At 44.9% G+C, this 13,533-nt stretch overlaps 1 protein-coding gene across 1 annotated transcript in view; it reads left to right on the forward strand.

Moving 5' to 3' along the window:
- The window catches only part of abcg4a (ATP-binding cassette, sub-family G (WHITE), member 4a), a 59,061-nt gene extending 45,528 nt beyond the window's left edge, over nt 1-13,533 (forward strand). Inside the window, exons 5-15 of the mRNA XM_063202538.1 lie at nt 784-834; nt 1,329-1,474; nt 2,904-3,027; nt 3,802-3,916; nt 5,391-5,536; nt 6,095-6,193; nt 6,646-6,814; nt 8,848-8,948; nt 10,172-10,330; nt 11,711-11,829; nt 13,091-13,533. Of these exons, the coding sequence (XP_063058608.1) occupies nt 784-834; nt 1,329-1,474; nt 2,904-3,027; nt 3,802-3,916; nt 5,391-5,536; nt 6,095-6,193; nt 6,646-6,814; nt 8,848-8,948; nt 10,172-10,330; nt 11,711-11,829; nt 13,091-13,328 (1,467 nt within the window). The 3' untranslated portion in view covers nt 13,329-13,533. The remainder of the gene's footprint in view (nt 1-783; nt 835-1,328; nt 1,475-2,903; nt 3,028-3,801; nt 3,917-5,390; nt 5,537-6,094; nt 6,194-6,645; nt 6,815-8,847; nt 8,949-10,171; nt 10,331-11,710; nt 11,830-13,090) is intronic.

Genomic DNA, 13,533 nt, shown 5'->3' on the forward strand with positions numbered 1-13,533 from the left:
GACAATGCTATCAGTACACATCCTTTAAAGCAGTGATTCTCAAAGTGTGGTCCGGGGACCACTGGTGGTCCGCGACAGAGCTCTAGTGGTCTGCGAAGGGGTTTCTTTTCCAAGATAAGCTGTAGGCTATATTTGTAACCTAATTACAAAGCTAAACATAGCTGAAGTCTTATTTTCACCACAATAAGACAGGGTTGTGATTTCAATCGAAATTAGCAGCGTCAAATTAGCACCCCGCAACTGTCAATTCCGTTGACAGGTGGTCCCTGAACATTTTTGGGGCGGACAAAGTGGTCCTCGGTCTAAAAAAGTTTGAGAAACACTGCTTTAAAGATACCTGTCCCTCCTGTGAAAGATGTTCCTGCCCCACCTCACCACTCGAGAGGCCATGATGGTTGGGTCAGTAGGGACTCACTACTACACCATGCCATAGATAAAGACATTTGTGCTCCCTGTGAAACAAATGTAGAGTCACTAGTACTGTGACATGCTGCTGCACCGCCCCTCTGAAACACACTCCCTGTAACATATTACGTGACACATACTCCAACTAAAGTTCTTGCTCACAGGTCCTAGCGTGGCCTAACGGTAGGGCACTCGTCCACTATGCGGCTGACCTGGGTTCAATTCCCGGCCCGGGTCCTTTGCCGGTCCTTCCCCGTCTCTCTCTCTCCCCACTCGCTTCCTGTCACCATCTTCACTATACTATCAGAAATAAAGTCAAAAAGACAAATAAAAAAAGTTCTTGCTCACTGATCACTCTCGTTTGTATCTCCATAACAGGTGTCGGCAAACCTGAAGCTCAATGAAAACATGGAAGTAAAAAAAGAGCTGGTATGTAAATACTAAGGCACCTTTTAATGCTCACTAGTTGGCCAAATGTGTGCACATGCATGCACGATTTTGTGTGTACCGTGTTTTGAATGTATTTATGTATCTCTAAACTCTGATCTAAGGTAAATGAGATTTACATTATGTGTATGCACATGTGTGCTTCTTTGTGTGTGTGCACTTGTACAGTATGTGTGAGAATCTGTGTATGGATGTGTGTTCAAGTGCGTATGTGTGGGTGTTGATTGTGTGTCTATCTCTGATCAGGTGAATAAGATAGCCTATACATGTGTGTACATACTTGTTTGTGTGTGAATCTGTGTATGCATGTGTGTGCATCTACGTATGTGTGGGTATTGACTGTGTGTGTATCTCAGGTGATAGAGATATACATGTGTGTGTACATACTTGTGTGTGTGTATGAGTATCTGTGTATGCATGTGTTTGCATGTACGTACTTGTATGTGAGGGTGTTGATTGTGTGTATCACTGACCAGGTGAATGAGATCCTGACAGCGTTGGGTCTGCAGGAGTGTGCCCATACCCGTACCCACTCCCTCTCCGGGGGCCAGTGCAAGCGACTGGCCATCGCTCTGGAGCTGGTCAACAACCCACCCGTCATGTTCTTTGACGAGCCCACCAGGTACAGTACGCATGACCTGAGCATCTAGACACATGCATGCAGACACACACGCACACCACACAGCACACATACACGCCGTCACACGCATACACACACACATGCACGTACACACTTATAGAATTTGAACAGTAAGTGTATGTAGACACACACACACACACACACACACACACACACACACACACACACACACACACACACACACACACACACACACACACACACACACACACACACACACACACACACAGACTGCAGCATCCCAAAAAAGCATCACCATGTTGGAGTAATAGCAGAGGGCACAGAGAGGGCAGAAGCCTTTCTTATTTGGACAGGGTGCGCGATGGAGAAAAATGAAATCTCCCAAAGTGGTGCTCCAAAGCCGTCCGGCATAGGATTTATTAATGTGACTGATTGCTTCCCCCTCCCTTTTGAAGGATGAAAGTGGTGTACATGCGTGTGTGTGTGTGTGTGTGTGTGTGTGTGTGTGTGTGTGTGTGTGTGTGCGTGCGTGCGTGCGTGCGTGCGTGCGTGCGTGCGTGCGTGCGTGCGTGCATGCGTGTGTCCGTGCGTGTGTCTGTCTGTGTCTGTGTCTGTGTCTGTGTCTCTGTGTGTTTGTGTCTGTGTTTCTTTATGTCTGTGTTTCTCTATGTGTGTGTATGTGTGTGTGCATGTGCGTGTGGCATTAGCGATTTAGGAAATACCCTCGGGCAATGCATTTAGTTTAACTAGGTTTGGTTGACAGAGCATCATTTCTTGCTGTGTGCTGTTTCTTCTATTGCTTTTAGTTGTAGTTTGCTGTCTGCTTTCTGTCCCATAATAAATGGCTCCCTGTTACTACACCTCTGTGCTCGGTGATCCTCTGTGTTTTTGTCTTTCATGAATTTCATCCATTATTACCAGCTTACAGTAATCTGTAGCCCTCTTACCCTCATGGGTTAGGGCCAGTATAATGGATCTCTCAATTGATTGTGTGTGTGTGTGTGTGTGTGTGTGTGTGTGTGTGTGTGTGTGTGTGTGTGTGTGTGTGTGTGTGTGTGTGTGTGTGTGTGAGAGAGAGAGAGAGAGAGAGAGAGAGAGAGAGAGAGAGAGAGACAGAGAGAGAGAGAGAGAGAGAGAGAGAGAGAGGTTATGTCCTTGTATCTCTTTATGTATGCATGTGTGTTTGCATAATGTGTATGCATGCACTTATGTTTGTGTATGCATCCACCGATGAGAGAGAGAGAGAGAGAGAGAGAGACAGAGAGAGAGAGAGAGAGAGAGAGAGAGAGAGAGAGAGAGAGAGAGAGAGATAGAGAGAGTACTGTACTGCGTAACTGTGATCAGTTTATGCCTGTGTACATATCTGTCTATGTCTGCATGTATGTATGACTAATGTGTATGTATACAGTATGTGTGCCCTTGATGAATGTGTCTTTTTCTCCCGTCCCAGTGGGCTGGACAGTGCGTCCTGTTTCCAAGTGGTGTCCCTGATGAAGTCCCTGGCCCAGGGAGGACGCACCATCATCTGCACCATCCACCAGCCCAGCGCCAAGCTCTTCGAGATGTTCGATAAGGTCAGAGACCTCCGCCGCATCATTAAAAACGATCCCTGGGTAGTGAGACGTGTTATAAGATTGACCTCGGTGTCAGCTGCAGAAATGTGATTTAGAAACACTAAGAAATATATAGTTTTCTTAGGTAAAAGTTTTCAAAAGTCTGGCACTCTGAGAAGAAAAGTGCAGCTCTAAAGCAGTTGCTGCCCAGACACGCCAATAATAACAAACATGATTTAGTCATGAACACAAACTCTACAAATAATTGGAGTAATATCTAAATGTTTTGCTACTCTGTTACTCTATGCTACTAATGATGTCCCAATAGTAATGTCCGTCTTAAAAAAACAAACAATGTTTACTACACATGAATCCTTTTAAGCATACGGGCTATTTGTGGCTATTCACTCTTACCAGGGTGCTGAGCAGACAATTGTCAGTTTACATTTACAGTTTTACACAGCGATATTTAACACATGCATAACATTTATTTTATATATTTACAATAATTTCTTCGTAATTGCAAGTGGAACAGTTTGAGACACATTTTATACTGTAAATGTGTTTCACACAGCATGATACACTACACATACACTGTATATTCTTTGTCATGGCTGGTGAACTTATGTAACATTGTGTCATAGACATAGAGCAATATTTTATGTTCGCCCTATATTACCCCATTATCGTCATTACGTTTGACATAATGGACGTGAGTCATGTTTATCTTTGCTACTAGAGGAGATTCACCCTGCTAATGTAAATCCCCTGTGATGTGTGTTTGTGCCTCTGCAGCTGTACATATTGAGCCAAGGCCAGTGCATATACAAGGGCACTGTCACCTACCTCATCCCCTATCTGAAGAACCTGGGCCTGCACTGCCCCACCTACCACAACCCTGCAGACTTCAGTGAGTCTGGCTCAGCGTGTAGCTGGGTGAACTGGGTGCACCACAGCTTGTGACTGTGTGATTTGGGTGTACATACAAGGATGTGGTTTTGTTTTTGTTGTAATTATTATTGTTATGTTTTTTTTTGTTGCTATTCTGTGTGTGTGTGTGTGTGTGTGTGTGTGTGTGTGTGTGTGTGTGTGTGTGTGGTTCTGTGTGTGCGTGCGTGCGTGTGTGTGTGTCTGTGTGCGTGCGTGCGTGTGTGCGTGCGTGGGTGCGTGGGTGCGTGCGTGGATGCGTGTGTGCGTGTGTGTGTGTGTGTGTGTGTGAGTGTGTAGCTGTAAATGAGACAGGCAGAGAGTGTGAAATTGTGCTGAGCGGAAAAAATGCAGATTTTGTGTGAGCACAGACCTGAAGGTGCCAGAGGCACCAGCACCGAGTCGCAATCACAACCCCCTTCTCCGTTACCCCACTCTTCCCCCCATCCCACCCCCAAAAACTGCACCCCTGTCCTCCACCCCCCACGTCCCTATCACTGTGTTCCAACTCCCCATTCTACCTTTAAAATTGCACCCTGATCACCCTTCTATCACCTCTGTTCCATCCACTTTCCTCTATACCACTTCCATGGTGCAATTTGTAGGGGAAGATGGTGGGGATTGTCCTCCCTTCTGGTATTGATATCTCCTCTTTTTTGTACATGATTTTAATCACACTTAATGTAATTCCATTCATATTTCTTAACATCTGAAACATATCCCCCCTTCTGTTTTTTCAACAAATCCGCACCCTGACCACATCTACACCCCATCAAATGCAACTTCATCTCCTTGACTCCTACCTCTCTGTTTCTGGTTCTTTGTCTACTATACCTTCTGTCCTACTTCCAAAACTGCACCTCATTGTCCATGCCCCATGCCCCATTACCCGGTTCTCCCTGCTCCCTGTACTTGCCCCTTAAATGCACCCATATCCTCCATCCTCCCATCCTCCTGTTTGCCGATTCTACCTACCATCCTACCCTCATAAATGCACCCTCATCCCTCTTGTTCTGTACCTCCCTCTATCCTCCACCTAATGTATCCCCATGGAGATCTGAACCCAGGCTATTCGAGGTGGTGCAGGGAGGTCTGTGTACTCCTTCATCCGCATTTAATCCCCATCCTATGTCCAAAAACACACCCTCAGCCCCTCTGTTCTGAACCCCCTATCCCCCCTACACATTCACCCTAATCTCCCATTCCCATTCCGAGCGGTAGAAGTACCAGAAAAGTTGAAAATCCTGCTTCAGTTTCCTTATAGACACAGGTGACTTTATTTTAAGGGGTTCCTGTTACAGTGTATTTACCTCATTAGGTAGAGTGGTGTAACAACTGATGTAACAACTGGTGTAACAACTGGTGTAACAACTGTGTAATTATATCATGTAAAAGTGCCCTACATACTTACACAAGGAATTCACTTTTTTTCTGTTCTTGACACCTCTGCTCCACAGTCATCGAGGTGGCGAGTGGGGAGTATGGGGACCTGAACCCTGTGCTGTTCGAGGCGGTGCAGGGAGGCCTGTGTGCCGAGGAGAGGAAGAAGAACTCCAGTGACAAGAAAGATCCCGCCTCCTCATGCCCCTCCTCGGGCTACAGCGTGAGTGCGGCTAGCACACTCTGACTAACACACTGTCTAACACCTGCACCAGACAGTACACACGCACGCACGCACGCACGCACGCACGCACGCACGCACGCACGCGCACACACACACACACACACACGCACACGCACGCACGCACGCGCACACACACACACACACACACACACACACACACACACACACGCACACACACACACACACACACACACACACACCGGTTTGCATACTCACAGGAGGGACACACTCCAGATAATGTGCGCGCCTGCCCTAAAGTGCGCGCCTGCCCTGTACGCATTCGCACGCCTGCACACACGCACGCACACACACACACACGCACGCACGCACACACACACACACACACACACACACACACACACACACACACACACACACACACGCACACACACACGCACACACAAAGAACAACACTCTGGTGCCATTGCAGCAAGTATGTCTGAGTGTGCTTTTTTGATCTGCTTCCCTGTGACCTGTTCTGCCTCTCACTATAATGTCTTTGCGTCTGAATTTTGTTTGTTTGTTTTTTTTGTACAGGATACAGGGACCATGGAGAAGCATACGTTTGCCACAAGCACGCTGACACAGTTCCGCATTCTCTTCAAGAGAACCTTCGTCACAATATGCCGGGACACGGTGAGTCCTGTGATCTGTCACATTGGCTTACTTTCATCTGTCTGTTGTGCTTTTCCGTGTTGTTCTGTGATGTGCTCCGTGTGTGAGATTGCATTTGAAGTGCTCTTTTTCCAAAAACTATAAAAGCCATTGACTGTAAATGCCATTTTAATTTTTTTATTTTTATATTATTTTTTCATGATGATTTTTAAGGGCACACCCAGACAATTTGAACTGGGTCAATATGCATGCTTTACTTCGCTCAAAAGCATAGTGACTAACCGTTAAGAATGAAGTAAAATAACATTTGATGGGGCTTTGTGGGTTTTGCGTAGAGTCTAAAGTAGGACTGTATATACAGGAGAGGCAAGAAAAAGGGGAGCATGATACAGTACCGCCTCACAGAAATGTTTGCATTAACAAGATCTTGCTCTACTGACCCATTTTCGGTTCCTCGTCTTCTGTGCCACCAGGTACTGACCCACCTGAGGGTGATGTCCCACCTGTGCATAGGCGTCCTCATTGGCCTGCTGTACCTGAACATCGGGAACGATGCCAGCAAGGTCTTCAACAACACCGGATTCCTCTTCTTCTCCATGCTCTTCCTCATGTTCGCAGCCCTCATGCCCACAGTCCTCACCTGTGAGTGGTCTCCTGTTACGCTTTGCAATAGAGACAAGAGCAATAGAAATTAAGAGAGGAAGGGAGAAGAGAAAGATATAGGGGTGAATTAATATAGATGATAGAATATGAAATGTATGGTAGACCTGTGATTGCTCTTCCTCAGGTTCGAGGCTCTCATGCATGTGCTCACCAGTGAGGGGTCTCTCCTAAACGCTTTCCAGTAGAGACAGAACAATAGAAAATAGGAGCGGAAAGGGGGGAGAAAGAGATAGGGGTGAATTAATATACAGAAAATATAAAAATGATAAAATATCAAATGTAGAACTGTGATTGCTTTTCGTCATGTTCACAGCCCTCATGTCTACTGTGAGTGGTCTCTCGCTATGCTTTGCAACAGAGACAGAACAATAGAAAATAAAAGCAGAAGGGGGCGGGGAAACATAGGGATGCATTAATATAGGAAATGCAGAATTGGGATTCCTCTTCCTCGTGTTCTCAGCCATCATGCCCACCATGCTCACCTGTGACTGCAGTGGCTTATCCATTACACACCCCAATAAAGACATGAAAGCTCAGATAATGAAGACTGAGGCTGAGAAACTCCCATTGCACACCTCAATTAGATAACGAAAAAATAGAGAATGACTGCAGATTGAAAGAAAGTCCCCTGAACAGAAAATAGAAAATGATAGAACGCTAGGACAGGGGGAGAGAGAGAGAGAGAGAGAGAGAGAGAGAGAGAGAGAGAGAGAGAGAGAGAGAGAGAGAGAGAAAGAGAGAGAGAGAGAGAGAGGTCAGACATGTGTGAAGAGTATGTGAGCAATTGTGAAAAACAGAATAACACCCTTGAAAGGAACATGGAGTGCAGCACGTTGATGCCGGATTGTGCCACACACATAAAGAGAATAGAAATGGTCTTATCCCCGATTGTAAACACAGAGGCAATACCCAATGTTTTAGTTGTAAATATCAAACATGTTTGATATCTATAATTTACGATCAGTTTGAAATTCCATCATAGAACGTTGTTGCACTCAACAAAGAAAACTTGCCCGACAACAGCCTGCGGTGGTCCTGGGGGATAGCGTTCCACCGATTATTGGAAGGGAGGTTTTCAGACGAGAACTGGGCCGATAATCACATAGTTTGAGCCTGCCTTTACATTACACTGCAGCACACATCATCATTTTATCCACTTGAGTTTTGGACAAAGTGAATGCCCTGGACTGGTGCAATGCCTTGCTCAAGGGCTCTTCAGCCATGCCTGCTGGCCATCTGCATTCTCCCTAGTGGCATGGGAATCGAACCTACAACCTCCTTAGACCAATTTCCTAATCCTTAGCTGAATGAAAAAATGTACCTTGAAGGAAACATAGAGGAATACTCGATACGCTGGGGTTCTGTGATCAGCTGCCTAAAGCTTTTGGAAGTAAAGTGAAGACTGGAGGAAATAAAGCATGCACCCTTTACTTTGTTTGTTACACATTGTCAATAAGTGACTAAAGAGCATTAAAACGTGTACCCACAAGCTATAGAGGACCAGCTTTATAGAGGACGCGCTGTACCTGAAGTTGCCAACACGTTCACATTTGTGCTGTTGACTCTGCTCAGTGAACATGCTTACTCAGGTGTGTGTGTGTGTGTGTGTGTGTGTGTGTGTGTGTGTGTGTGTGTGTGTGTGTTTGTGCGTGCGTGCGTGCATGTGTGAATGCGCTCTGTTGTCACTAATTAGCTAACAAAGGACAAAGGAGGAATTTTATTTACGGTACTGTGGCTGTGTTCTCCATCACTGATGTCGATCTCTCTCTCTCTGTCTGTCTGTCTGTCTCTCTCTCTCTCGTGTGTGTGTGTGTGTGTGTGTGTGTGTGTGTGTGTGTGTGTGTGTGTGTGTGTGTGTGTGTGTGTGTGTGTTTGTGTTTGCTTTGCTCGCGCTCTCTCCCTGTCGGTCTCTGTCTGTCTGCCTCTCTGTCGCTCTCTGTCTGTCTGTTTGTGTGTGTGTGTGCATGCATGTGTGTGCGTGTGTGTCTCTCTCTTACATCATTGTGCAACAGTTCCCCTGGAGATGTCTGTTTTTCTCCGAGAGCATCTGAACTACTGGTACAGCCTGAAGGCCTACTACCTAGCCAAGACCATGGCAGACATACCTTTTCAGGTGAGGCTTCAACTACAAATAAAAATAGGGTGACAATATTTCAGAGTAAATGTATATAGTAAATCCAGATTTACAACACTGTGGGAGTCAGTGGAGTGGAGTCAAAAGTTGTTGTAAAATGATGTGGCCAGTGTAATTTCAACTCTATAGCTCTTAAAGGGACAGTTTGGTCAATTTCAACATGCAGTTGTAATGCTCACACTACCCTGGACTTGTCAGTGCCTGAGATTTTTTTTTTCTTCTTCTTCAGCCGTTTCCGAGATCCTGGTCATTGTAATGGGGGCAGCTCTTTGTTTACATTTCAAAAAAACATTTTTATTTATTCCCAAAAACATCCAAAAGGTTATAAAACATCAGCAGACAACTAGCAAACAGCAGTACCTTTTGGGAAAATATTTGGAGTTGGCCTATGTTTCATTTTTTTAAAATGTAAACAAACGCTGCCCCCATTAGAATTGCTCATATCTCGGAAAGGGCTGAGCCGAAAAATGTGGCATCACCAGGTACTGACAAGTCAAGGGTAGCGTGAGCAATACAACTGCATGTTGAAATTGACCAAACTGTCCCTTTAATATTTACACAATATTGACTGGAGTTACCTCAATGAAAATGTGACACTGACCATAGAGCAAAATGAACACAATTTTTGAGCGGGACCAAATCTTATCTGAAACCAAGTAAATTTCAACTGTTTAAGAGATGGTAACAGCACTTGTTGCTGTGTACTACACCTCTTGTTTCTCTTTTCTATAATTCCCAAGGAGTCCTATTACTGGACACAATTATCAATCTCAAGTCTTTGTATTGTTCTCCTTGTGCTTTGTTTTCGATTGATTAAATGTGTTTTTGCTCTTTCGGTGGAGTCAATATAATCAAGTTAAAGTCCACTTAGTCTCGCTCCGTCTCTAGCCTGGGTGTCTTTTTAAACTCGCTCTCCATCTCTGTCACGTTTTCTCTTCCGGTCTCTGTTTCTCTATCTGTATCGCTCTCTCTCTCTTTCTGTCTCTCTTTTCCTCTATCTCGCTTCCCCCTGGTTTTCTTACCCTATCTCTGTTTCTGTCCATCTTTCTGTCTATCTCTCTGTCTCTCTATTGCACTATTTGTCTGTCTGTCTGTCTCTCGCATCTCTCTTGTGTGCTCTCTCTGTCTCTCTCTCCTCATCCTCTCCTCTCCTCCTCCTCTCCTCTCCTGTCTCTCTGCCCACCTCTCCTCTCCTCCACTAGGTGCTCTGTCCCATCATGTACTGCAGTATAGTGTACTGGATGACGGAGCAGCCTCCGGAGGCGGGCCGCTACCTGCTCTTCATGTCTCTGTCCACCTGCACTGCCCTGGTGGCCCAGTCCCTCGGCCTGCTCATAGGGGCTGCATCCACATCACTGCAGGTACACACACACACACACACACACACACACACACACACACACACACACACACACACACACACACACACACACACACACACACACACACACACACACACGTACTGTACACGCACACATAAAGATGTGCTCACACACATACAAACAGATACACGTACACAGATGAACACAGACAAAATCATACACACACTCATTCACACTGTCTCTTTCTCTCTGTGTGTGTACACACACAAATGTGCGCACAGACAAACACACACATGCAGACAGAGAGAGATACGAAAGAGAGATGGCAAGACAAGGACTTGAGGCAGAGTTTAATCTGCATAATTATTGTATGAAGGATGTAATCAGTTTTCAGGAAATATTCATCCTTTCTAGGAAAACTGAACAGCCAGTGAGAAGATTTTTTTTTTACAAGATCGAGCTCCTATACACTTCTGGCACAGAGCTCATTGGCCCTTCAGCTGTTGCGTTCCATACATTCCATTGCATCTCATTCTTTAACAATGACATTTTTTCATTCAATGTTTTGTCCATAGACAAAATGTTGTTTTTCTGATAAGCCCAGGTATTCTAAAATGTTGATTTATGCTAAATACAAGAATATAACCGTATAAGGAAGGGACCAGCTTGACCAGCTGAATAAAAAAAACCTTTTCCTTTGTAAGTCTTCCCATACAGGGCAGAACTGGATGTACAGTGGTCAAGACTTGTAAGCAGCACAAATCAACTTGACCAGCCTGGTTTTCCCTTACAGACCACTTGGGTGGTACTCACTTTAATTAATCATCTGCCACCACACAGACAAGGTTTCGAAAATGTTGCATAATTTCACTTTGACACATGTTCGGAGGGCACATGACATATTGTGTCGGGTTCACGTCAAGACTCTGTGCTGGCCAGTCAAGTTTATCCACACCAGACTCTGTCATCCATGTCTTTATGGACCTTGCTGTGTGCACTGGTGCATTGTGTTGTTGGAAGAGGATGAGGCCAGCTCCAAACTGTTCCACAAGGTTGAGAACATGGCATTGTCAAAAACAATTGGTATCCTGAAGCTGTAATAGCTGCAAAAGGTGCACCAGCATCATATTGAACACTGGGTTAGGACTGGGATGGCGCTTAAGTTCATATGTGAGTCAAGGCAGGTTACAGAATACTTTTGGCAATATATTCAAATTAGTTTATTTCAAACAAGTTTATTTTCCTTATTATGTGTTAATGTGTCTGCGTGTATGCTGCCATTTTGACCAGTACTCCCTTGGAGAAGAGACGCTTAGTCTCAATGGGACAATCCTGGCTAAATATAGGATGAATGAAAATAAAAAATAAAATGTCCTCCTTATTGTATGAGCATTGTTAATGGCTCCTCTTTGTTTTCAGGTGGCAACATTTGTGGGCCCTGTCACAGCCATTCCTGTCCTTCTCTTCTCTGGCTTCTTTGTTAACTTTGACACCATCCCCAAGTATCTGCAGTGGAGCTCCTATGTGTCTTATGTTAGGTAAGTGCACTGAGACATTTAATAGCATCATATTTCAGTAGAGTTTCCCTGAACAGAGTGTATGTAAACTTTGTACATAAGATGTACGAAATTTTGCACATAATGCAAACATATAACATTCTTCACATCGTCTTGCATCATGTGACTGCTGTTTGTAAACAATTCCACATCTATGCAATTGCATTTTTAGTCAGAGCTGATAAAATGCATACCTAACACAAAGCAGGACCTATTTACGTACCTTTTTCTTATCAAGAATGCTGTGTCGTGATATGAAAGCTACTGTTTTGTGGAGCTGAAAAAGTAAATGCTACATTTTACACTTTCATCAAACACCTTCCAATCCGGTCAATAATCCTCTCTTCAAGCTCGTGGCTCATTTGTTCAAACAAAACAAAAGTATTGTGCTGGTATGCAGCTGTTTTCTGGGGGTGACCTAGAGCTAGAAGGTCAGAAAAAACGCCACTATAAACACAAATGTCTAGCAGACATTCGGTTCTGAAGCCCAGCGTGTGATGATGTTGCTTCTCCCTCACCCACCAGTGTTTTTTTCCCCCCAAGAGGCTCCTTCTAGGCAGCGGTGCCTGGAAGGCCCTAACTGATTTCTCACCCTGATCCTAACCTAACCCAAAGGTGTATAAAGTAGAGGTACAAGTAGTGTTACGGTTGTTAATATACAACGCTAGCAGTATATCACATACCAGGTTACAGATGTAATTACAAGACTAGAGTGATATTACTACTTTTGTTGCAATTATATCCATAACAGTACTTCTACTTCGACTTTATACTGTACATCTCAGCTTACTATATACACCAAGGGTGGGGAACCTTTTTCATTCGAGGGGCCACTTCAAATTCATCCGAGGGCCATAACAGTCCTCCGAGGGCCGTATTATGAACACAAACCAGGATTTCCTGCAGCACTTTATGCCTATATTGAAGGCAGCCACCTTTAAAACAGACCCCATCTTCTCTAGGTCCCCTGAATATAACTTAATTGTGTTGCAAATGTATTTTCTAAGTTTCCTTTACAACATATGTTATACTTCATGTGAAGCTGCATAACATTAAAAGTATATCGGGGGCCGGATAAAATGGCCTCAAGGGCCGCAAACGGCCCTCGAGACATAGGTTCCCCACCCCTGATATACACCTTAACCCTAACCCTTGTTTGGGTCGTGTGCTTGGCATGCATGCTTCCTTGAAGGCGTTGTTTTGGCCACAAAACACCAAAGGCCTTCTCCCTCTTTTTATCCAGGTATGGCTTCGAGGGAGTCATCCTGTCCATCTATGGCATGAACCGCTCGGAGCTGGCCTGCCCCGGCACCATGCCGTCGGGCTTCTGCAAGTTCCAGAAGCCCGAGGAGGTCCTCCAGCTGCTGGACGTGGAGGATGCCAAGCTCTACGTGGACTTCATGGTGCTGGGGGCCTTCTTCCTGATCCTCAGGCTGGCCACCTACCTAGTGCTGCGCTACAAAGTCAAGTCGGAACGCTGATCCCCGGTCAGTGTCGTTGCCACGGAATCCACACTCTCCTACGACTACTACTACTAGTACCACAACGACTACTACTGCTACTACTACTACTACTACTGCTACGACTACTACTACTACAGTATATAGGCACTCCCGAATACGTTAACGGATGTTGTACAAAGGCATACATACACAGGAATTATACACATCTACAAACACAAACACA

This window comes from Engraulis encrasicolus, chromosome 7 (assembly GCF_034702125.1).
Source record: "Engraulis encrasicolus isolate BLACKSEA-1 chromosome 7, IST_EnEncr_1.0, whole genome shotgun sequence".
In the NCBI taxonomy this organism is placed as follows: domain Eukaryota; kingdom Metazoa; phylum Chordata; class Actinopteri; order Clupeiformes; family Engraulidae; genus Engraulis; species Engraulis encrasicolus.